Here is a 21,544-nt window from a genome sequence, read left to right as displayed (position 1 = left end):
GTAAAAAACTGTCTTAGGAAGAGTGTTTTTAATGGCTGAATGCATTAGGCTTCAGGAAAGACAGCTGCATCATTTTGTATGTTGTGAACATGTTCCAAACATGTGTATACATGGTCACAAAGAGAGCTATACAAGAGTTTTTAGCTTATAATTCCACATTAATAGTAAACCAGGCATAACAGTGGCCAATATTGAAGAAGCTGTTGCAGATCTGGGCACGATAGATGGAGCAGGTCCATCAGATCAGGTTCACGTATCAGCTACTGTCCCCCAGAAATGATTTCTTTCTTGGACTCCACTAGCTTGTCTTGCTTTAACGGGAAATCAGTGTGAATAAACTGTCTTGGGTGAGCTCTGCTTAGATTATCTGAGCTCACAATTTAACCAGGCATCCAGAAGAAACAGGCTAATGTCACTTTGGCCAACAGATGAACACACATCTTGTTTCAAACACTCAGTTAAGCAACAGGAATTGAACAGAAACTCATCCGAATGTTGGAAAAGGATATTTTGCTTTGTCAACTGTAACACTTTAAAAAAATTATTTTAAATACAGTGAAACTTGTGCTTACTCTGTGTCAGCAAAGTCCTCACAGTACAGCAAAGATCAGCTTTTCTTTAACTTTCTTACAAGGATGGGTGAACTCTCTGGATGAGGACACAGGTCACAAATAGGTTAAAACTGCAATTACTAATTTAATTTTCACATAAAATCTGCCTGCTGCTGTCCTCGTACAATATGGTGGTAATAGTTCTTCTCTCTGTTGTATACACGTCTTCTGAAAACATGTCATATCACGAAGGACCATTTTTTCCCCCTCTGTTATTTTGCTTACATGTATCACTTGAAGAAAAAGCTGTAATTTCCCCCTGTGAATCCTGATCCTTAGTTATGCTAGAGACCAAAAGTCTTGGTCATGGACTATTCTGAGTTACAGAAAACAGCTTGCCGTATAAATATACTTGCTAAAAGAAACTTAATTTTGTATAACAACTTTTCTTAAAGATTTTTTTCTTACAGATGTTCATCTGTTTAGCAGTACCTAAACCTGCTTTTCCTTCTATATTTAAAGAATGATCCATGGAAAAATAATCAAACACGAATACTGCTAATGTTATTAAACTCTCTACAGCTCCCCTGGAAACATTTATAATTTGAAATCCTGAATAACAGCCTTCAAGTCAAAAGCAAGAACTGTACCAAGTTATATTCCCATTGAGCTCATAGAAACTCCAGTATGATTTTGACACCTGTTACTTTGTGGAACCCTTTAACAATAATTTTTCTCAAAAAAACCCCAACCAACTCATGTACACAATTGTGATAAGTTTTATTATTATTTCTCAGGTAAAAAAATGTACTCAGTATGTGTGACTTCAGAGTCCACAGAAACCCCTCTAGCACATCATCAGACATAAATGTTAACAGCATTGCTGTTAAAACACAGCAGATTTTTATATTAGTTTAATGGCGTAATATTAAGGTAATTTTGGTTACTAAACAGAAACTCTCACAGGTGTTTCTGTATTTTGGGTTTATCTACCTTTAAGTGTAGCCGACTTAACTCTGCTGATACAGCAATGCCTCACAGGAGATCCCAGGGATTTGTGGGCAAGGAAAGGTGAAGAAGACAAAATTCTTTTTAATCTGCCTGTATGCATCTACATGTGAAACACCTGTTTGTACCTGGAGGGGGAAGCAAGGACAGGACAGAGAGCCCCAGTTCAGAGTGAGGCAGCTGCTTCCCACCCCATATAAATTCTGTCAGCGAGTACTGGTGCCAAGCATGAAGCATGGTACAAGTGGCTTAGACGGGCGTTGTCTGGATGGCTGGGTGTAAGATGGAGTTTCAAGACTGTAAAGTGTAAAAAGCAAGCAGACAGGCTTGCCCGTATGTGGGCTCTGCGGAGAAAGGAGGTGTGTATATGAGGAAAGGCTGACGGAGCTGGGTCTCTTCAGCTTGGAAGAGACTGGGGCGACCTCATTAATGTTTATAAATATGTAAAGATGAGTGTCACGAGGGTGGAGCCAGGCTCCTCTCGGTGACAACCAACGGTGGGACAGGGGTAATGGGCTCAAACTGGAACACAAGAGGTTCCACTTACATTTGAGAATAAACTTCTCAGTGAGGGTATCAGAGCACTGGAACAGGCTGCCCAGGGGGGCTGTGGAGTCTCCTACTCTGGAGACATTCGAAACCCGCCTGGACACGTTTCCGTGTAACCTCATCCAGGCGTTCCTGCTCCGGCAGGGGGACTGGACTAGATGATCTTTCAAGGTCCCTTCCAATCCCTAACATACTGTGATTCTATGTGAGGAAAGCAAAGCAAGCCGCTCAGAAAACAGAAGGTAAATTGAAATACACGTAAAAGTCGGTTTTCTATCAGTCTCTCCGTGCTGGGGCCGGCGGGAAGCGCAGCCCGCGCTCGGCTCAGGGCCTGAGGGGCCGGGGCGGGCAAAGGGGGAACCGCCGTTGCTGCCACCGTGGCACGAGCGCCGCGCGGGGCCTGCGCGTCCCGTCCCGTCCCGTCCCGGCGTGCCCCGCGGGGGGCGGGCGGGCTCCCAGCCGGCGCCGCGCCCCGCTGGCCGTGCGGAGGGCTCCACCTTGGGCCCGTCCGCCGGGTCGGGGGCGGCGCTGGGGCGCCCCGCCGCCAGGCCCTGCCTCTCCCCTTCCCTCCCTCCGTCCCTCCGCGCCGCCCCGCCCCCGAGGAGGAGACGCAGGGTGAGCGCGGGGCCCCGCGGCGTCCCCGAGGCCACCGGCGGCCGGCGGCTCCTGCCCCCAGGCCCGGCCGCGCGGGGCCTCGCTGCGCGCGGGCGCCCCCTGGCGGCGGGCGGGGGTGTGTGGCCGGGGCGGTTGGCCCTGGCGGAGCGGCGGCGGCTGCAGGCGGGAGCGGGGCCGGGAGGGACAGAGGTGCCGCCCCACGCGGAGGAGGTTGGTGGGAACCCAGAAAAGCGGAGGGGGGGAAAATAGGTTTGCCGAGAGGAGAGGAGGGGTTGGCCGCGAGGGCGGGGCCGGGGCGGTGTGCTGAGGGCGCACAGGGGCGGGGGCGGCCCGGCTGGCTGGCGGGTCCCGGGTGGCGTTTGCTGAGGTGTCCGCCAGCGGGCTGGGGTCACGGGTTGAATAGCTCGTTCCGAAAGAAGAGAAGGGCGGTAGGGGACAAAGGTGGTACAGGCGCCTGTGTGTGCTGTGTGGGAACCTAGTGGAACCTGTTGCTCAAAAGGTACTTGTTCTTCCCTACATTTATTTGACCAGAGGTTATTATTCCTTATTGACCATAAGGTTATTATTCCGCTGCAGTATTTTTCTCTCAAGTCACAACTTTAAAGAACCTGTATGGCTCTTTTGTGCTAAACCACACGTTGTTGGAAGCAGGCCTTACGCTCCTCCTGTAAACACTTGGTTAATGCACAAGGAACTTTTGCTGTTCTTCCAGAGTGTGGTAGAATGACTGTCCAGAGAGGTTGTGGAGTCTCCTCCTCTGCAGAGATTCAAAACCCGCCTGGACGCATTCCTGTGCGGTCTGCTCGGGGTGAACCTGCTTTAGCAGGGGGCTTGGACCCAGGGGTATCAAACTCATTTTCACCGTGGGACCACACTAGCCTTGTGGTTGCCTTCAAAGGGCCCGATGTAATTTTAGCACTGTATACATGTAACTACTGTAACTACTCCTACATTTATACAGTCCTAAAAGGAGTTTGACACCCCTCGACTAGATTATCTCCAGAGGTTCCTTCAAACCCCAACCGTTCTGTGATTCTGTGAAAATCAGCAAGATTTTTTTTCTCTTCTCAAAGAGACCAGGAAGGGCAGTATGATATGTTTTAAAGAAATTTCCCACAGGCAGTTTTTTGGGTCTGGTGTAGCTAAGCATGTTCAGAATTATTTGGAAAATCTATGTAGGTCTGACAGTATTTATAAACAGCATAACATGGTTCACTTGGCATTGCCCAGGGGTGGAGGAGTTAGACAAGATGACTTCCAGAGAGCCCTCCTCATCTATGTCATTCCATGTTTCAATTAAAAATAAGAGAGTAGGTATGCTCAGTGCTGGTAAGACCAAACTATGAAAGAGGAAATCCTAGCACAACATTGTTGCAACAAATAGGCAAAAACTTCAGAGTCGTCGTAGTAATTCTGTAAAGAAAGTCAAGATGGAGAAGGCAGACTGAGACTTTGTTTATAACAAAAAAAAAGTGTCAACAAAATATGGGTGGCTTGTTTGGTTGTGTCTTTAGTCTGCTAAGACAGTAAGAACTGTAGTTGCTGGAGTGCAAGACCTCTTCATTCAACTCTTGCAGTCTAGCTACCCTAATGAAGACTACCCAAAAGATTATTTTTTCTGGTGAGGCAGTGGTGCCCATTTTTATTGCTAAGGAATTGCCCTCATGCAAGATGTCTTTTTGCACATGTTCTGCTGAAATTGCTGCCACCTGAGATGCAAGTATCGTCTTCCTGCTCCTAGGAAGCTGATTTCAACTTGCCAGTAGAAGCAGACACATGGGTTGATTTCAAGGACTTGTGCTTACTTTGGGACAGAAAAGGACCCTCTGCTCTTTCAGGCCCTGTCATGGAAGAACAAAATCATTTTTCCATTGTATACTTAACACTGTGCTCTTCTGGTTATCCCACATCAAAAAGAGTGTAATAGACCTAGGTAAGGCAAAGGGTAGGGTGGCAGGATTGTCTTAAGTGAGATACAGCATGGCTTCTATACATAGAAGAGTAACTAAATAGACCTCAGGGAGGATATAGGAGGAGGGTAAAATCCAGAAAAATAGTCTCTGAAGTTACAACCAGTCAGGGGAAGATATGAGGATAAACACATGGTATTATCTAAGTAGAAGGCAAATCAAGAACAAAAGGAAGTACTTTTCCACAAATGATAAAACTTGTTGCCTTAGGATGTTATAAAGACGAAGTATAATTGAATTTTAAAAGGATTTATTAAAATATATGGAAAAGAGGTTCATTACTATTGCTTGGATTCTGCCTCTGGCTCTTCAGGAAATCCCAAACCAGCTGATTGGTTTCTCGAGGTTGCAGAATAAAAGGTCATTCTATGGAAGTACTTAATTTTTATACTCCTTACTAAATGTCTTAGCTAGCTACTTCAGAATAATTTCACATATCAAAAAGGTTGGTTTGTTTGTTTGTTTTGGGGTTGGTTTTTTGCTGGTTTGTTTGTTTGGGGTTGGGTTTTTGTTTGTTTGTTTTCCCTGCAAAGCAGAAACCAAAAACCCCTGGTAAAACATGGTATTGTGAGTGTAACTTACTATTAAGTGTAAATACAGTAGTATCAAATCATGCTCAGTGATGTTTGCAGCATAGATGTCCGACACAGATGCTTAGTATGGAGTGAGACCTTCAGTCTAAATAACTTTAGTACAATAACAGTGGTGGCAAGAGCAGTATGACTGCTACCTTGTCTTTGAATAAGCAGCTGAACAATACATTATAGCCTTTAGATATATACAACTCAACTGAATAGGAGTTGTCAGAATACTAGTATTGAAATGGTAGATTACATGCATAAGTTTTTTGCTAGTTCAGAAACAATTAAGAAATAACTTAGATTTGTACAAGTGGTGTCTAATTCAAGTATTTATTTCTTGGTGAATAAAAAATTGACACATCAGTAGTTCTATAATCTGATATTACAAAATGCTACAAACTATTAAGGGCCATGATGTTGACAAGAACAGTTGTTATTCTCTTGCTATAGTGGACCTGACATTCGTTGTTCATTTGCAATTTGTGAATTGTTTTTGAAGATGGGCAAGATTTGCGCCATTTTTGGAGGATCCCGAGGAATAGGAAAAGCTGTTGCAGAATTACTGGCAGAGAAAGGCTGCCGCCTGGCAATTATTGCTAGAAATCTGGAAGTAGCCCAGAATACTGCACGGAATCTTGGTGGTATGTATTCTGCTTTGCAGTTATTTCTTCACTGTCCAGTGCTTAGGTGACTTATGGAAGTAGTAAATGATTAAATAAACCTCATTGTTTAAATAGATGAAAATGAAAATAAAGAGTGAGAAATTTGAAATAAAAGCTGTATCGGTACGCTTTTGTTGTCACAATATTCTTTGGGAAAGTTAAGTAAAGTATGTTACCAATTCTATCTGCAAGATATGAATTGTAAGATGAAAGGAATTGTTCAAGGTCGCAACAGGGAGATGGTGTGAATTGAGTCATCCTTGGCTTCTGAACAAGCCAGAACTGAGACCAGTCTGCTCATGCTGAACTTCTGATCTCAAAAGGCCAGAAGACTAAATGAAGAAATTGTCACATAACTAATCAATACAATACTTGAAAATTGTCCTTATTTAGTTATCTGGGAATTAAATGGGTTCTTCAGGTTGTAACTAGTTAAGCATTTGCTTCTGCAATTGAGTTGATAAATCCTAAAGAATGTTTATGAATGGTATACGATCTTTTACTGTTATTATGATGTGCCTTTGTTTCTATACAGCAGGACATCTGGCACTTAGTTGCGATGTATCCAACGAACAAGAAGTCCAAAATACTTTTGCGGAGATTCAGAAGAATTTAGGTCCTATTAACTACTTGGTTAATGCAGCTGGAATCAACAGGTTGGTTATTTGTTACAAGATGATATGTAATTCTAGATGACAGCATCTTATTGTAAGGTGCTAAGGGCCTTTGCATTTAGTAAGAGTATTGCAAATGAGTACGTCTGAAAACAGTATTAAGCACTCACCAATGTTTTGTTCCTGATGACAGCAAAATTCTAACGTATGATACAGTTTTCACTGTAATTTCTGTATTCTGAGTTTATGAGTTCCCCCTGTACTCCTGTTTCTTCCACTTTTTCCCTCTGAAATGGTCCAAACCAAAGTTTGATACCATTTTGCAAAGGAGGCTTTGTTGTCAAAAGCATAGCTGACTTTTTTTCTTGCTATGTGTCATCCTTGCAATGTCATAATTTTTAACACTGGAATGTGTAGAACCATATAAATCACCATTAGTATTCCGTTCATCAGTCATGTTTTATTATGAGTATATGTGATCATTGGGGTTGTTCAATGAGTTCTTTTGGGGTTTTTTTGTCTATTCATCAGGGATGGTTTGTTACTGAGAACCAAAACTGAAGATATGATAGCCCAGATTCACACTAACCTTTTGGGAACAATGTTGACATGCAAAGCTGCTGTAAAAAGTATGATGCAACAGCAGGGAGGTGCTATTGTCAACATAGGTAAGTTGCTTGTCTAATCCAGTGGAATTCCAAGTACTAGTTTTCCAGAAAGGTTTAACAGGTGTAACATGTTGAAATTTTACTTGTTAAAATTGACTATTTTCTTTGTATTTAGATATTCTATACTTAGCATTTCTTTATGAACTGTTATTCTTTTGTGCAATTTCAGCAACTTCTAAATGTAAAACCAGCTTGTTTAAGTAATAAACACCCCAGATGTTATATTTTATTGAAAAAATAGTTTTACCATTCTACATCGGCTCTTCGAATAGCTAAATCTACCAGCTGCTAGTTGTTAACTGAGAATCAAATAGGTACAGTTGATTTTGTGTGTGTGTGTGTATGAGGATATTTTTTTAGAAAGCTCTTAATTTTACCCTCTTGGTGCCTGTTGGTCAACATAGATATATGGATTCCACAAAAATCACAGATAATTGAGGAATTTACTTACCCCAGCAGTAAGCTACAAAGTACATTTAGTGATACACTTCGAATTCCTTTTCTTGTAATATCATTTTCCATTCCAAATTTAAAACTAAAATGATAAAGCTAGTACAAGGTCTCAAATTAGTAATTTAATCTTGTATTCTCTTTGATGTTTATTTTAGGAAGTATTGTAGGACTTAAAGGCAACTCTGGTCAAAGTGTGTACAGTGCTACCAAAGCAGGATTAGTTGGATTTTCATGCTCTCTTGCTAAAGAAGTTGCAAAAAAGCAAATTCGAGTCAATGTGGTTGCTCCAGGTTAGTTTTTCGAAAGCTCCTGACATCCTTGACTGTTGCAATACATGACTATCAAGACTGCTGGATATTTGCTGTACTCTGAAAGTAACTTAAGATAAATTGCTATTATTTTCTTCGACTTTTGTAAGTTAACGATTTGTTTATTTGTTTTTGTTCCCCCCCCTTCCTCCTTCTCCCCAGTTTAAAGTGTAATGCATTAGTTTACAAAACCTTCAGTCTTTTTAAGGGAATGCTGAGAAACTTGGAAGAGTGTGTCTACCTGTTCCTCTATCCATTATTACATAATAATATTTTTTTACTTTGTTCCTCCTTCAAAGCTTGCTGTCCTTGCACCTGGAAGGATTAGAACTAATTATATACAGACAGCTATCCTTGTCTCCTGCTATAGAATGCTTACTTTTTATTAGTGAAACATGAAAGACCACAAGAAGCTGGCATGAAAGTGTCTCTGTCTCTCCCTGTCTACTGTGGATAGAAGGGAGACTCTGGAAAGAAAGTTCTGTGGGGACAAGGCTGTGGTTTCACCAGATCATCTAGTCCAAGCAAACTGCCACCCCTAAGGAAAATCCTTCTGTCTTTTTCTGATTTTTCTGCTGATAGCTGTGTACTCTGCTGCTCACCTTGTGCTAGCTCTGATGTTGTCAGACCTCTACATGAACCAGTTCACCAGGAAAAATACTTTTATTGTTAGTGAGTTGAGCAGTTCTCTGAAGGGTCCAATAAAGGGGCACAGTTGTACCGTAGAAAGCAAAACTGAGACTTTCTCTTCTTGGTGGCAGATAGAAAACAGATAAGATCAGCTCTTTATGAAGCTACAGCTTATGTGAAGAGAAGTGCAGCAGTGGGAAAACTGAATCTGAGCTAACTGAAAATTGTAAAGGAATATCCTTCAAAATTGTCAAGAAATATTCTTCAAATGAGTGCTCTAATAGAAATGGTGTAAGTGCTGTCATAAGTACTAAACTATAATGGAAACACTGTAGGGGTTTCTTGCCAGAGATTTTATACCCATATTTTTATTGAGAATGTTTTGGTGAAATGACTGTATTTTGTCTTTTAAAAACAATACTAAATATGGTTTTGGGGCCCAATTTTAGAGTTAACTTTTTTTTTTTTTCTTCATAGCCCTCTACAGCTCTCTACCTTTTTTATGATTACATCAGTGCTTCCAAAATGGGAGATATTTTATTGTTTAGGTAAAAGTTTGTTCTTGGCTAGAAAATGGTGTGGACTGACTTAGACTTTGAAGAATGGTAGCTGGTGCTGAATCCTGTAGTAAATTTCGCTTTGGAGGGTTCCAGGGAAAAGCCGCTAGAGAAATTTAGCTGAAGGTTGGGTAACTCCTCGAATATCTCTCCTCTCTTAGGCTTTATTCACACAGAGATGACTGCTCATTTGGAAGAAGATCAGTTGAAGAAAGCAATTCTTCTTGGAAGGTTTGGAGAGCCTCATGAAGTTGCACATGCTGTTGTTTTTCTTCTAGAGTCTCCTTATGTTACGGGGAGTACTCTAATTGTAGATGGAGGCTTGCAGCTTCTGAGTTAAACGCTACCTTGAATAAGTACCTACTCAAATGTCATGATGGTAATGTGTAAATATATAATAATTAAAGGGAGGGTATGTGGATATTAGTTGACGATTGATGCATGTATTTGACTTGATGTTCCTTAGACAGAGGAGATATTCAGCAGCAGTGGGTTCCAGGGCATATGTTTAGCTACATGAAAAAGTCCGTTTGGTATTATGAAGTCTGTGCATGTAACAACTTGAAAAAGACCTGATTTTGGTATAGCGATGGTTTCAAACATGCTGATACATTTTTAAAGCACTATATTTTTATGAAGTCATGTTTTCTAATTTGGGATAGAGTGGAGATTTTATTTGATTTATGCTCATTCATTTATAATCGTGTAACACAAAGTTTAATAAATTGCAGAGGCATGTTTATTGGTTGGCAGGTATGACTGCATCAGGTTTTTTCATGTAGGGTGAAGACTGCAAACTCTGTAATTTTTTATTGTTATCAGTTAGTCCCGATGAAGTGGCAAGGAGTTTCCTTTGGTTTTTGTTTGTAGCTAACACTACAGAGCTGGAAGCTTCTGTATCTTCTGTGTACATGAATTGCCTTTAGGAGATTTAATTATATGCCATGTATTTTTATAAAGACAAAATGTCCTCAGTTCCAGTATTGAATCTATTTACAGCACTCATTTAATCCAGTAGCACTTGCTTGTATATATTGAAGGACTGTTGTTCATCAGAGTTGCTAATTTTATAATATTCTGGTGAACAGCCCAGTTACAGGCCTTGCCACATAAAAGACTTTTCACTGGCTCAGCAGATGTCTCATTTCCAGAATGTGAAATCAATGTGTATTGCTGTATATCTTCTTGAATGCTCAGTTCAACTATGTTATGGTGATGCTCTTTAATATGTATGTATAGTCAATAAAATAGTCTTTTATTTTATTCAAAGCAGCTTTTGAAGCACAGTAATTATTCAACTGTAAATGATCCTAAGTCTTCTTCTCTTGCTGAAAATTTAAAAAAAATTGACCCCAGGCTTTTCTAATGAGATCAAGTAACTTTGACAATTGATGTTTCTATCATCTCTGAAGAAAACTATTAATGTGGTTTAGGACCTTCACTTGTTAGCTTCAGTGCTTATTGCATCGTGATCCAGATGTTGATTCAGCTTTTGAAATTACTTCCCGTCTTGGCACAAACCGAAGTACAGAAATAAGAGATCTCACTGATGATAACTTTGAGTCTTTAAAATCTGAGATTTTCTTCATTTGTGCAGCTGAGAAATTTTGTCTTTGTGCCAGGAAATGGTGCATGTTCAAGCTTCTCACAGGTACATATTGAGAAATAATACCAGGAACGGTTGTATATTCAGAAGTTTTACGGTTGGCTGTGTTACTCTGGAATAGAAGATACCACTAAAAGTAGTCCTTTTGGGAGACCTTATCTTACTGTTATGTCTTTATAGAGAGGTGAAAAGATAGGTGTCATATGTGTCTTTGCACCAAAAATATAATTACTGATTATGTTTCTCTTTGATAGGAAGAACTGGCCAGAGAATTGACAGATGATGTTTTTTTCTGAGGGCGTCAAAGGTGAGGAAGGACAGCTGGTACTCCCATTTTTAATAGTCAAGTAATAATATGCCAGTAACTTGGCTCTGCCCATACCTGTCCTTAGTATTTTACAGGCAAAGCCTGTGTGACATATCTTGACCAAAAACCAAACTTAAGAGACTAAAAATAATTTCCTTGTAGTGAGTTCTGACCCTCATTATTGTTATCCCTTGGTTTGTTGGGTAAGGGAACTGTCAAATAAGTTATTAGCAATGACATTTTTAGTTTATATTTGTGATTAAAGCCTGGAATAACACCCTCAGAAGAATCTCAGTATGCTGCTAATTAGTTTTTTAAAAATATTACAGTACATACTATGTTTTTATTTATGGAGTTGCAATAGAGCTAGACTAAAGTGTTGGTAGCCTAAAAGAAATCTTTTTAAAAGACCTATTTTCCACTTTTCTTAAAACAGGTATATTCAAACTGAAAACTAGTTATAAATGGTAATGCATTTCAGCTTTTACTGTATGCATCTACTCTTTAAGAAGTAATGTCTGTCAGGGTTCTATATGTCCAGGTGTGATCTCTCAGACAGTGGAAGCAGTGAGTGCATAGTGTAGGTAGCAGGTCAAGTGTGTGGTGGTGTCTCCTTAGAAGACTCCTGTATCTCCAGCAATTTGTGATTGGTATGTTTGAATCTGCCATTTGATGGCTCTGGTTGAGGCCTGCAGGTTCTTACATTTGATGAGACATTCTAACAACCTTCTTCTGGTTGCTGTGTTGCTCTTGAATTTGTAGACCTCCTTATTTTGTGTTGCTGATTTTTTTATGGAAGTCTGCAGTAATGGACTGTTGTCTTTATTAATAAACTGGGTCAATATTGTCACAGAAGTAAATGTTACCATCACAAAGTTGGTCTTTGAAAATAGCATTTTGACTCATGGGGCCCGCAAACAGAGCTGAGTGTCCCTGGCTGGCTGCATGAAAACAACATATTAAAAAAAATGTGATCTTGCCATCTTCAGTGTGACATTTATCCAACTTGCTGATGATTTGTCTTTCATCATGTTTACATTACTGGCCTTATAGTCTTTAGATGTCATAGCTACTGCCATCATCTCAATTGTGTTGGTAGTAATATTGTCTAACAATAAAGTTTACCTTATTTGGCCTGGAAATTCAATCCATATTATTTTATTTAATGAGTTAATATACTGATATCTAGTCTGATGACTTTCTTATGTATTTTGTGTCGATGTCTTGCTTACTTCTTTTGCTTCCATCATATTTTGGTATGCCTGTTATGTCACTGTCGTTGATGGAAAATAGACATTGGGGTTTTACATCTTGTGCTGCTGGCATTTATGCCGAGCTATCTATAAATGTTTTGGAGGTTTATTTGCATGTGGGTGTTCTTGAGTAGGACCATGTGCTTGGCTTGTGATTTTTTGATTTAATTTTGAAAACTTCAGTTCACTCTTACTAGAAATAAGAAGTTTCTGTGATTCTTTTCCTAGTGGAGGAGAGAGCATGTGCTTTTTATTCATTTGATGCTTCCTCATCTGTTATATTGCTTAAAACTCTCCTATAATCTTCTGTTAAGTACCAGTAGAGCCTTACTTTTCCTTCTTACCTCTGAAGAAATGTGTTTGTGACTTGGAACTTGATGCAGTGAACTCACGTGTTTTACTTCTGAAGCACTAATTGCAATAATCATCAGTAGAAGTTTCTAGCAGGACATACAAAATATTTGTGAGTTTGTGTGTGGGGGTTTTGTTTTAATATTGCAGCTATAAGTAGAAGCTATCACAAGGAACAGCTTTTGCAGGCTTTCTTTTATGGTAACAGGTGTACATGAAGTGTGCTGTGTTAGTGTGCTAGTGTGTGATATCCCATGATGAGCTTTCATTTTGGCCTCCTGAGGGCAGTCTATCCTAAGGCATTATTATATTGGTACTATTTGGTTAGTGTATCTATGTAGTTTTAGGGAAATGAAGTTGCCTGTGTAGATACAAAGTTGATAGCTGGCATTGCTGGTTTTGTAAAATCCAAATCCATATATCCTGAGCTGTTTAGGGATGTAAAAGACATGATGGAAAGGGTTTCAATATTGAGTTCAGTGAAATTTGGGTAGAAAGTGGATATCTAAATGCCAGCCTTCTCTTCGTACATTTTAACTGTAGATAATAATGTAATATTGTAATGATTATCTATTGCTGTTAGACAAATTTTCCTCCTTTGATGTGTCGCATAGTGTGAGGAGTGTATTGCATGAAACTGAAATGTGTATTGCCTGTTGCAATTATGTGACTTAAAAAAAAAAAAAAAAGCCTAGTATAGTTCGTTTAAGTAAAGCTGATGAAAACAACTTTCCAAGAGCAGGTGCACCCACTTAATTTGGGTAATCAATCAGTGTTTGAAAAGACAGGGCAAATGTAGTGGTGGAGAGAAGTCTTTAAAGAGCATTGGCTCTTTAAGAACTCTACAGGAGCCCCAGATTATGTTTTATTTTCACTCATAGGTTATGTTCAATTTCAGACCATGTGCTCCTTTTTACTGTAGTTATGTCTGCTGAGTTAGTAACAAATACTATGTGACTATGACCACAACAGTTCTAGTATTTTATGCTTTTATTTTTCGTATTAACATCTCATATCTGTTAAGATCTTGGATATTTTTTGTTCATTTCTTAGAACAAATTACAACACTGAAACATAAAATTGTGGGGTTTTTTCATGCTTTTAAAAATACATCAGATCCAATTTTATTGTTTCTTCCTTTTTGTTTTTCTTGGTGTGCTTCATCATTTTAGTCTCATTCTGAAATAAAAATACATCTTTCTGCCATAATTCTTAAAACTGAAATTGTTTGGGCTTCTTGGAGATCTAGTAACAAATTTCCAGTTTGAGTATGATGATGTCAAACATGTTGAGACAACACACAAATAAAACCCAGCAACTCTTACGTGGTGTCACAATACCCACATCAGGATAATGTCAATGGGAGCGGCGCCGGGGGGGAGATGCCACTGAGCTAACACTGTCTGAGCCGATGGAGCCACATGGGTGTCACCTCCTCTTTCCCACACTGCTGGCTGATTCTGCTGAGGTGGCCTTGTGTGTGTACTGTGTTACTGGGTTTGAAATCGGTGTGCTATTTTGAACAATTTGTTTAGGTATAAATGCAGGCTGATTATGTGGCTTTGCTGAAGTGTGTGAGTGAAACAGTTTGATGTTTTGCAGATCTAATTTGCACATCTCCCAGATCTGTATTTCTAATGCTAAATGCACTAAAAGTACACGTTGCACATATGTTGGAGGCTGTATTGTAAACAGATCCCCACCATTATGTTGAAGACCTGTTAAAAGCTCTAGGTTATGGTGTTTTACTTCCTGCTGCTGTTGCTGTGAACTTTTATCCTATCGTTTCAGGTAGGTGGTAGACTTCTACTGAAAGCTTCCTGCATATCATCATTGCATGTGTTTTGTGTGGATGTCATTGATTTTTGATGGTGAGATGGCTCTGCCAGGGGTAGACTGGATCTGCATCCATTCTCTGCAGGTTCTTGTAGCACTCTTGTTGGATGGCATATAGAGAAGAGAGCACCTGTAGTTCTGTGGTTCAACATAATTTTCAGTGCACCAGAGTGGAGGTCAGGCTAAGCCTTCTGCTATGCAGTGAAGCTGTATTCAGTCGATCTGTAAATATTAGATTAGCAAGGTTAATTTACTATATAGTTTCACAAAGCTGTTTACGAAGTTTTCTGTAAAATCTTTGGTTCTTTTGGCACCATGATGACTTTCTTCCTAATGTTGAATGATCTGTCTTACAGTAATGCTTGTCATGTGCCTGTATCTCTCATTGATTAATTAAGGTGGTGTCCTTCCATTTAGGCGAGAACCAAATATACTAGATTACTAATATGTGAGGTGAGTTTATTCCTAAGAAATGGTTTATTCAGACATATTCAGCTACAGCTGTCTCTGAAGAGCTACCCATTTGCATTGCCAAAGTAATAAATCTAGTTTTGCCTCTAAAAAGGACAACTTGTTTGGGCTCCCCTTATTGTATTATCCTTTATAAATTGGACCTATATTTTTTGCTGTATTAACTGCTGACTCATGCTCTGCTGTGTCAGCTTCCTCTGACTTCCACACTGAGCTCAAACGCACTTACTGGGAGTTCAGTCCTGAATCCTGACTTGACATGTGCCAGAAGCAGCCAGGACAAACCTGACCTCTGAAGTGAGGGCAGTGGAGGTGCTCTGATCATCAACATGTTTTTGTCCTCACTTAAGGAGCTATGTTCTTTTTTGCTTCACCTTAGGCTTGGATCCCACTTACCCTGGGCAAGTAAAGACAGATCACTGATATCTTAGTCCTCGGAATTAGTTCTTGGAAACACTGTAACACTCCATCTCTGCTTTTAGGATGTGTAGGCTGACCTGAAATTAGTTGTTTTAGAATGACAGTTATGAGCAGTAGCTGTGCCTTTTCTTATAAACATTTTTATTTGTTGCAAGAAAACACTAATAATTACAAATGAAAACTTTGTTCTGCTTTTATGAAGTTGGTTGTTTAATGGATTTGCTGCTCAGGAAAAGCTTAAAAATAGTAAAACTTAAAAATTACTTCATTCTTCTATTAGGATTTGTAACTGTGTTGCTTTTCATATACAAGACATAGGGGAAAACAGCAGTCTAGTTTAGATTTGGAAATCTACATTAGGTAATTACACTTCTTTTTTTTTTTTTCCTAAGAGAAAGTAGATCTTGAATTTTACAAACTGAAATTCTTGAAAGCTGCTGCTGCTCCATACCTGAAATGACATCATTCATCTGCAGTTCAAGATCTTTGGATTTACTAACAATTGTGCTGATAGAAGAATTATATTCAAACTTAGGTTTTCATTTATTATACACTGTTAAACATGAATTAGTGAATGATCAGAGACTGTACGGCTGAAGTTAATACAGAATTTAAGAAAGGTAAAACTTCTATTGTAGATGAAACACTTATTACAAAAATGCTCAGTGAATCTGATTCTGAAGTGTTGCAGGAGAAAGTGACTTAATATGTTTATAAGAAGTATATATATGTATATAAGAAACAGAATTGTGCATTATACTATAGGATTGTGTGGTAAAACAGGTTTTTCTTTTAGGTAAGTTCTTCGCTACAAATGATACTTGTCCAGACAAACTGCAGCTAAAAGGCATCTCCTGAATCCACTAGTTCTTACTCTACAGTAGAATAGAGAGGTGTGTTGCCTGTTGTATGGGAAATCTTGCCTTACTAGGTATTTTCCACACGTTGCAGTAGGTTGGAAAGGTCCTCTCCTTGGCAATGTATTTTAGTACCCTCAGTTCTTTGTAGAAATACTCTGTGATACCTGGGCCAAGAGTCTGCCAAAAAAAAAATCTTGACAATGTGTTTAGTTGTGTGTTCAACAGAACAGTTTCAGGAAAAAAACAAACAAACAAACCAAACCACACAACACAAAACTAATCCATTCAATGTGATGAGCGTTGTCGAGCTCCTGCTGTAAATGATGTAATCAGTCTGAGTAGTGGCCATGTGCTGTTATTTTTTTTCTTCTTACTCTGCAGCTGTTTCTGGAGCATTTATGTTACTACAGAACTGGAAAGTGACAGTGGTTGCAAGACTTGGCCCTTCCCTGGGGTTTACCTGTTGCAATGCAGTTGTTCTATAAAGAAAAAAAGATCTCCTTCCTGGTGTTGTTGGACAGAAGTTCATTCGTCTCCCTCTTTGGTATAGCTGCTGAAATCATTGCTGGGCAGGTACTGTCGCGTGTAGTCTGGCTTTTTTTGCTCTAAGTGGGACTCGAGCATTATGTTCCAAATGCTGACATTTTTATTGGAGATCCAGTGCAGTATGAGCTTATGTTATGTATTAATCACTTCTGTAACGTGATGCAAATTGTGGCTTAATTCTGATTGAGAGTCGCAGGCTTTAAGACACAAAGAGTACTGGGTGCTGTCTGCAGTAGTTTGTAAAGTTCTTGGGGCAGGAGCTGTGTTTTCATCTGCTTTTGTGTGCCTGGTTCTGTTCAAACCCATAAGCTGTGCAGGGGGAGGGCTTCTTCATTTAGCCGGTTCAGAAGAACAAGCTGAGTGTCAGCAAATTCTACCCCTTCCATGTACAGCTGGGTTGTGAGGCAGTCAATCAGGGCTGTTGTCAACGTGCATCATCTGAGCAGACGTTTCCAGTCCATGCTTTAATCCGTCTATACTATGCAGTGTGGATTTCGCAGCTGGGTCATACAGCCAGAGTGTGCAGCTGATCCTCTCAGCATCATGATGGATAATATGATCTCATGAAGTGCTTACATATTAAAGCCTTTTGGGCTGCTTGCAGAGATAAGGATGTAGTGGTCCATATGTGAGGAATCAAGGCGTTTATTAGCATACAAAATAAGTGAATTACAGTGATCTTTGAAAGTGGCCCAATAGAAAGAAACAATGACTTGTAAGCTAGGGTTTCAAACTGGACTATGGCTTGGTTTTGATCCCCAGCCCCCGGCTGGCTGTGATGGAAAAAAAATTGTGTATGTTAACTGATTGTTGCTATTGTCATGAAGCTGCAGGATAAAGGCATTGTGCCATAAGATGCACCACCAGCTGGAAAAAAATTCATGCATATGGAATTTTGCACCTCAGTGTTGGTGCTCTTGGCAGAGGTTTCTGTCATCATCCTGAATGCAGCTGCATTGACTCTTTGATTGCTTTGAATACAGTTGGACTGATCAGCTTCCTAAATATTTTGAAGTCTTCCCATAGCTAAACCTGAATGCTTGCAAACAGTTAGGACTTCTTTTTTTTAAGTCCTATGAAATGATAAAAGTACACTTTCAGGTCATACTATCTATCTTTGGGGTATGTGAAGAGAGATTAAACTTCTGGAAGTTAGCTTGATGCTTCCAAGAATTGCAGATTTTTGGCTTGAAAAGTATGTCGTTTTCTTGTGCCATGCTTCTATCTCTGAATTTGTAAACCCAAACAGTCCCTGTAACTAAGTAACAGCACAGCTGAATGTTTTCATGAAAACAACTTCGCTGCTTAGAGATGTGATTTACTACTTAAGTGTGTGTCTGTACATATATACAGAGGCAAAAAGTGATGATGACCTCATCTAAAACCAGTTCACAAGCGCAGTCTCAGTTTTTCAGTCTCTAAGCCAAAGACAGATTGACTATAAGCAGACAGAACTCCATTGACTGCAGCTGCAGCATCACCATTAATGTCAGTACTCACTTAATTGCCTAGATAAGTCTGTTTGTAGTGATCAATGCTTGAAATGTAAACCTAAAGGAAAAAATCATCTTGCATCTTTCCTGGTAACTTTGCACAGAAGGGAAAGGAGAAGCTAGTTAATATTCAGGATTTTACAAGCAAATATTAACATTTTATTTTTAAAATTTTGATATTGCTTAGTTAGCTGACTATTCGTAAATGAATTTAACAGCACTTGGACCATGCCCTTTACTTAGAATCAGTTGTAAGTGATTACAATTACTAGACACACAAAATAGACCTGCATGTTTTCTAATGTATTTAAAAAAAAAAGCATCTTCAAGTACTTTTATTTGCCAAATGTTTCGCAGAGTTCATGGGTCATGTTCCTTTGTTTTGTATAAAGGTTCCCGGTCACAAGCAGAATATTCTGATAAATTCTACTCATTTTTACATACTGCATCTAGCCCTCATTTCATCTGTATTCATAACATTCAGAATTTCTAAATCTTACATTTGCATGCTTCTACTGAAACAGTTAATAGTCTTTACCAGAAGGAAAACTTTCTATTTGTGTAATATTTATTGATGTTAAACCCACATGATATCAGCACAACAGTCCAAAGTAATGATAATACATTTTTTTATAAATACAAATAAAAGGTGGCAAAATAATGCTAGTGAAGCTAAACAAAAAAAAGTAAATTAGCATGTCACAGTCAAGAAAAATTTGGCAAATGATATGACATACTTTTTTCTAGAATAGAATCGGATTATTCCCAGATGACAGACTATGACGTTAATGTAGATTAACAATCCCCATACTGGTCATATCCTGCATCAGAATAGTACTACCTTATGTGCTAAAGTTTATTAGTCACTAAAAAAAACAAACAAACTTTGTGTACTTACAAAGCAATACACGTATAGCAGTAATGCAATATATGGTGTACACAATTACAAAATTAAAAAAAACCAAACCCTAAGTACAGGACTTCTGAATAACTGAACTGAGATAAAAGATTTCAACACTTTTATTATAAATAATGAAAGATACCATATATGTGCTTCATATAAGGAATACAGTGTTTTTCTTTTCATAGCAAAGTATCGTAGCTCGTACCATCAAATGCTCATTTTTCTTGTCAGGCCTAGTAATTCTTCCATCCATCCCACCCTCCCTCCCGCCCTCCCTCCCTCCCTTCTCAAATTCAGTTGGTTCTAATTTAAAACTACCCAGTCAGAGCTGACTTAGGTGGGGCTCCAGTTGGATGTGGATTTGCCTGGCATTCTGAAATCAGCCTTCAGGCTTTTGATCTGCATCGCACAGACTCAACCCATTAAAAGAGCTGTCATTTGCCTACAGTTTACAGAAGAAAAAAATAAAATCTACCAGACACATATGCTATGTTAAGAAGAAGAAAAAAAAAAAAGCGCAAATTGAATGTTGTTTTTGTCCATCTTCGTTTTCTACTTCCTCAGATCTGCAAGCTTGTCACCTGTGGTGTATACTTGTCATTTAAATTCGTATTGCAGTCCCAACCTATTTTTCACTTACTGTACATTTCTAATCCTCATACACATTACACAGGCTTTAAACAGACGAATGTCCCATACATACACTCTCTAGTTTTCAGCTCACCTTAGAATTTCAGATTCTTGAATGGCAGTATCACGAGGTTACAGACTGTCTTCAGGAAATCCACAGAGAGTTTCAACCTCTTGCCCTGTCCCCCTCCCAGCCCTCACAGGAACTTCCTGCAGGGGTTCGTACTGTCGGCGGTTTTTCCCCATCTGGTTACCCATATTTATAGTCTGGAGTAGACTGTTACTGCATGTCAGCTCTTTTTTGTCATTATCTTGAAGAGGTTAAGTTACTTATGCTTAAACTGTCTTTGCTGTATGGTTTTAAGTAAGCCTCCTCCTAGATGGCAAAAAGGAGAATACAAAAGAATTTGAAATTACGGTGTTAATGTCATGTTATAGAATTGTCCATACCAACAGCATTTAAGGCCAAGATATTTTTTCCGTTGCAGAATAGAAAGCAGTTGGCAGAGATACAGCACTTGCTTACATTTCTCTTCCTTTGTCCCTTCCTGTTTTATTCTTACAATATTGCACTTGTTCATTGTAGCTATCAGAATGCATTGCCATTTCACAACTATAGATAACCATACATTCTAATTTTCTTTGTGATCTAATGGTCTCAAACAAAACATCTTGCACCATTAAAATTGTATAGCATCTACTTCCTGCTTATGAAGGCACGTAGTGATAAAGAGTGTTCTCTTTTGAAAAAAATCTGTCTCTCTGATGTATTTTGGCCTTTATGAAAAGGGTTATTTGTAAGAGCTGAAGCAACTTAGGTATAAGGAACTGGTGAATGTGATTTGTTGTGCAATGTGTACATTTCTATTAATAATCTATCTATTATCCTAATTTGGTATAATGAATAAGCAATATATGGTTATTGTGTTTGTTTTTATCTTTTGTACTTGAAGGTGTCTGCCTTTGCATAAAGTGACATAGGAGTATCATTGGTCAAGGCAATGGCTTTCAGTGTTTCTGCTTTGAAAGAAAATCATGGCAGCGGCAGTTGGATCTACAGATCATCGCTCTCTACCAAGCCAGATTGCATTGTCAGGTGGACGGGGTTTGCTTCAGGCTGGAAGGCTGCTTTGATATCTAGTCCTTGGTCACACAGAGCAGCGTATCGGCTGGTTGAGGGCCGCACCTTCTTTGGCTTGGTTGTCTGAGCTGGTTGTTGCCACTGAGCTGGAGGTGGAAAAGGAAAGAAAAAATGTTTGTTAGCTGTCTTGGGTGGTGCAACCAAGCGGACCAGATGTGCGATCAACCCTTTGTAAAGGCGATACTAATTTCTAAGCAGCAGAAAACCATTATATCAAAGGTAAGTTTGTCTCATTTCTCAGTGGTGTGTTTTATTATTGTCAGCATATAGTTTCACCTTCAAGCTTAGGTACAAACAATAGTGTCTGTGTTTGTTCCTTTGCCTTTTTGGCGTTGCTTTCTACCCTTTCTTGTGTCACTGGGAAGGTAACAGCAAGGGGTTTGTTTCCGTGCACTAGTATTACAGTGAGAGGCCTGTTCAAGGGTTATTTGTTGTATATGAAAGGAAATCACCTGGCTGCCTTTGCCACCCCTTGTATGCTCAAGAAGGCTGGGCTAAGTCTTTAATTCCCAAGTCCCACTACCACCACCACCCCAGAAACCACCCTGTATAATTCCAGT

The 21,544-nt window shown here is 39.3% G+C and overlaps 2 protein-coding genes across 6 annotated transcripts in view; one reads left to right on the top strand and one right to left on the bottom strand.

The window, feature by feature from the left end:
* The first annotated feature begins 2,614 nt into the window (after positions 1-2,614).
* CBR4 (carbonyl reductase 4) lies at positions 2,615-20,908 on the top strand. Of its 4 annotated transcripts, none has more exons than XM_080343545.1 (8): positions 2,694-2,933; positions 5,774-5,915; positions 6,472-6,592; positions 7,082-7,218; positions 7,827-7,961; positions 9,328-9,397; positions 11,027-11,079; positions 20,797-20,908. In XM_080343545.1, the coding sequence occupies exons 2-7, from the start codon at positions 5,774-5,776 to the stop codon at positions 11,046-11,048; spliced, it is 627 nt and encodes a 208-aa protein (XP_080199671.1). In that variant the 5' UTR covers positions 2,694-2,933; the 3' UTR covers positions 11,049-11,079; positions 20,797-20,908. The 4 variants fall into 4 exon arrangements, with proteins under 4 accessions (XP_080199669.1, XP_080199671.1, XP_080199670.1 ...); XM_080343544.1 differs by lacking the exon at positions 20,797-20,908 and adding an exon at positions 16,652-16,741; XM_080343543.1 differs by lacking the exons at positions 11,027-11,079; positions 20,797-20,908 and having other exon boundaries at positions 2,615-2,723; positions 9,328-10,319.
* PALLD (palladin, cytoskeletal associated protein) overlaps positions 20,898-21,544 on the bottom strand; it is a gene marked incomplete at both ends in the record, with an annotated part of 193,699 nt that continues 193,052 nt past the window's right edge. For both annotated transcript variants that reach the window (XM_080343535.1, XM_080343536.1), the window contains one exon: positions 20,898-21,070. In XM_080343535.1, the coding sequence (XP_080199661.1) occupies positions 20,898-21,070 (173 nt within the window). The remainder of the gene's footprint in view (positions 21,071-21,544) is intronic.

The sequence above is a fragment of the Nesoenas mayeri genome (genome assembly GCF_963082525.1).
Source record: "Nesoenas mayeri genome assembly, chromosome: 4".
Taxonomy (NCBI): Eukaryota; Metazoa; Chordata; class Aves; order Columbiformes; family Columbidae; genus Nesoenas; species Nesoenas mayeri.
This window is presented reverse-complemented; position numbering and strand designations above follow the sequence as displayed.

Excerpts from the sequence above, each read along its gene's own strand:
- CBR4 (XM_080343543.1), top strand. The coding sequence starts at position 5,774 with ATGGGCAAGATTTGCGCCATTTTTGGAGGATCCCGAGGAATAGGAAAA. Across the intron at positions 6,593-7,081 it reads AATGCAGCTGGAATCAACAG|GGATGGTTTGTTACTGAGAA; the intron begins GTTGGTTATTTG and ends TCTATTCATCAG. Across the intron at positions 7,219-7,826 it reads AGGTGCTATTGTCAACATAG|GAAGTATTGTAGGACTTAAA; the intron begins GTAAGTTGCTTG and ends TGTTTATTTTAG.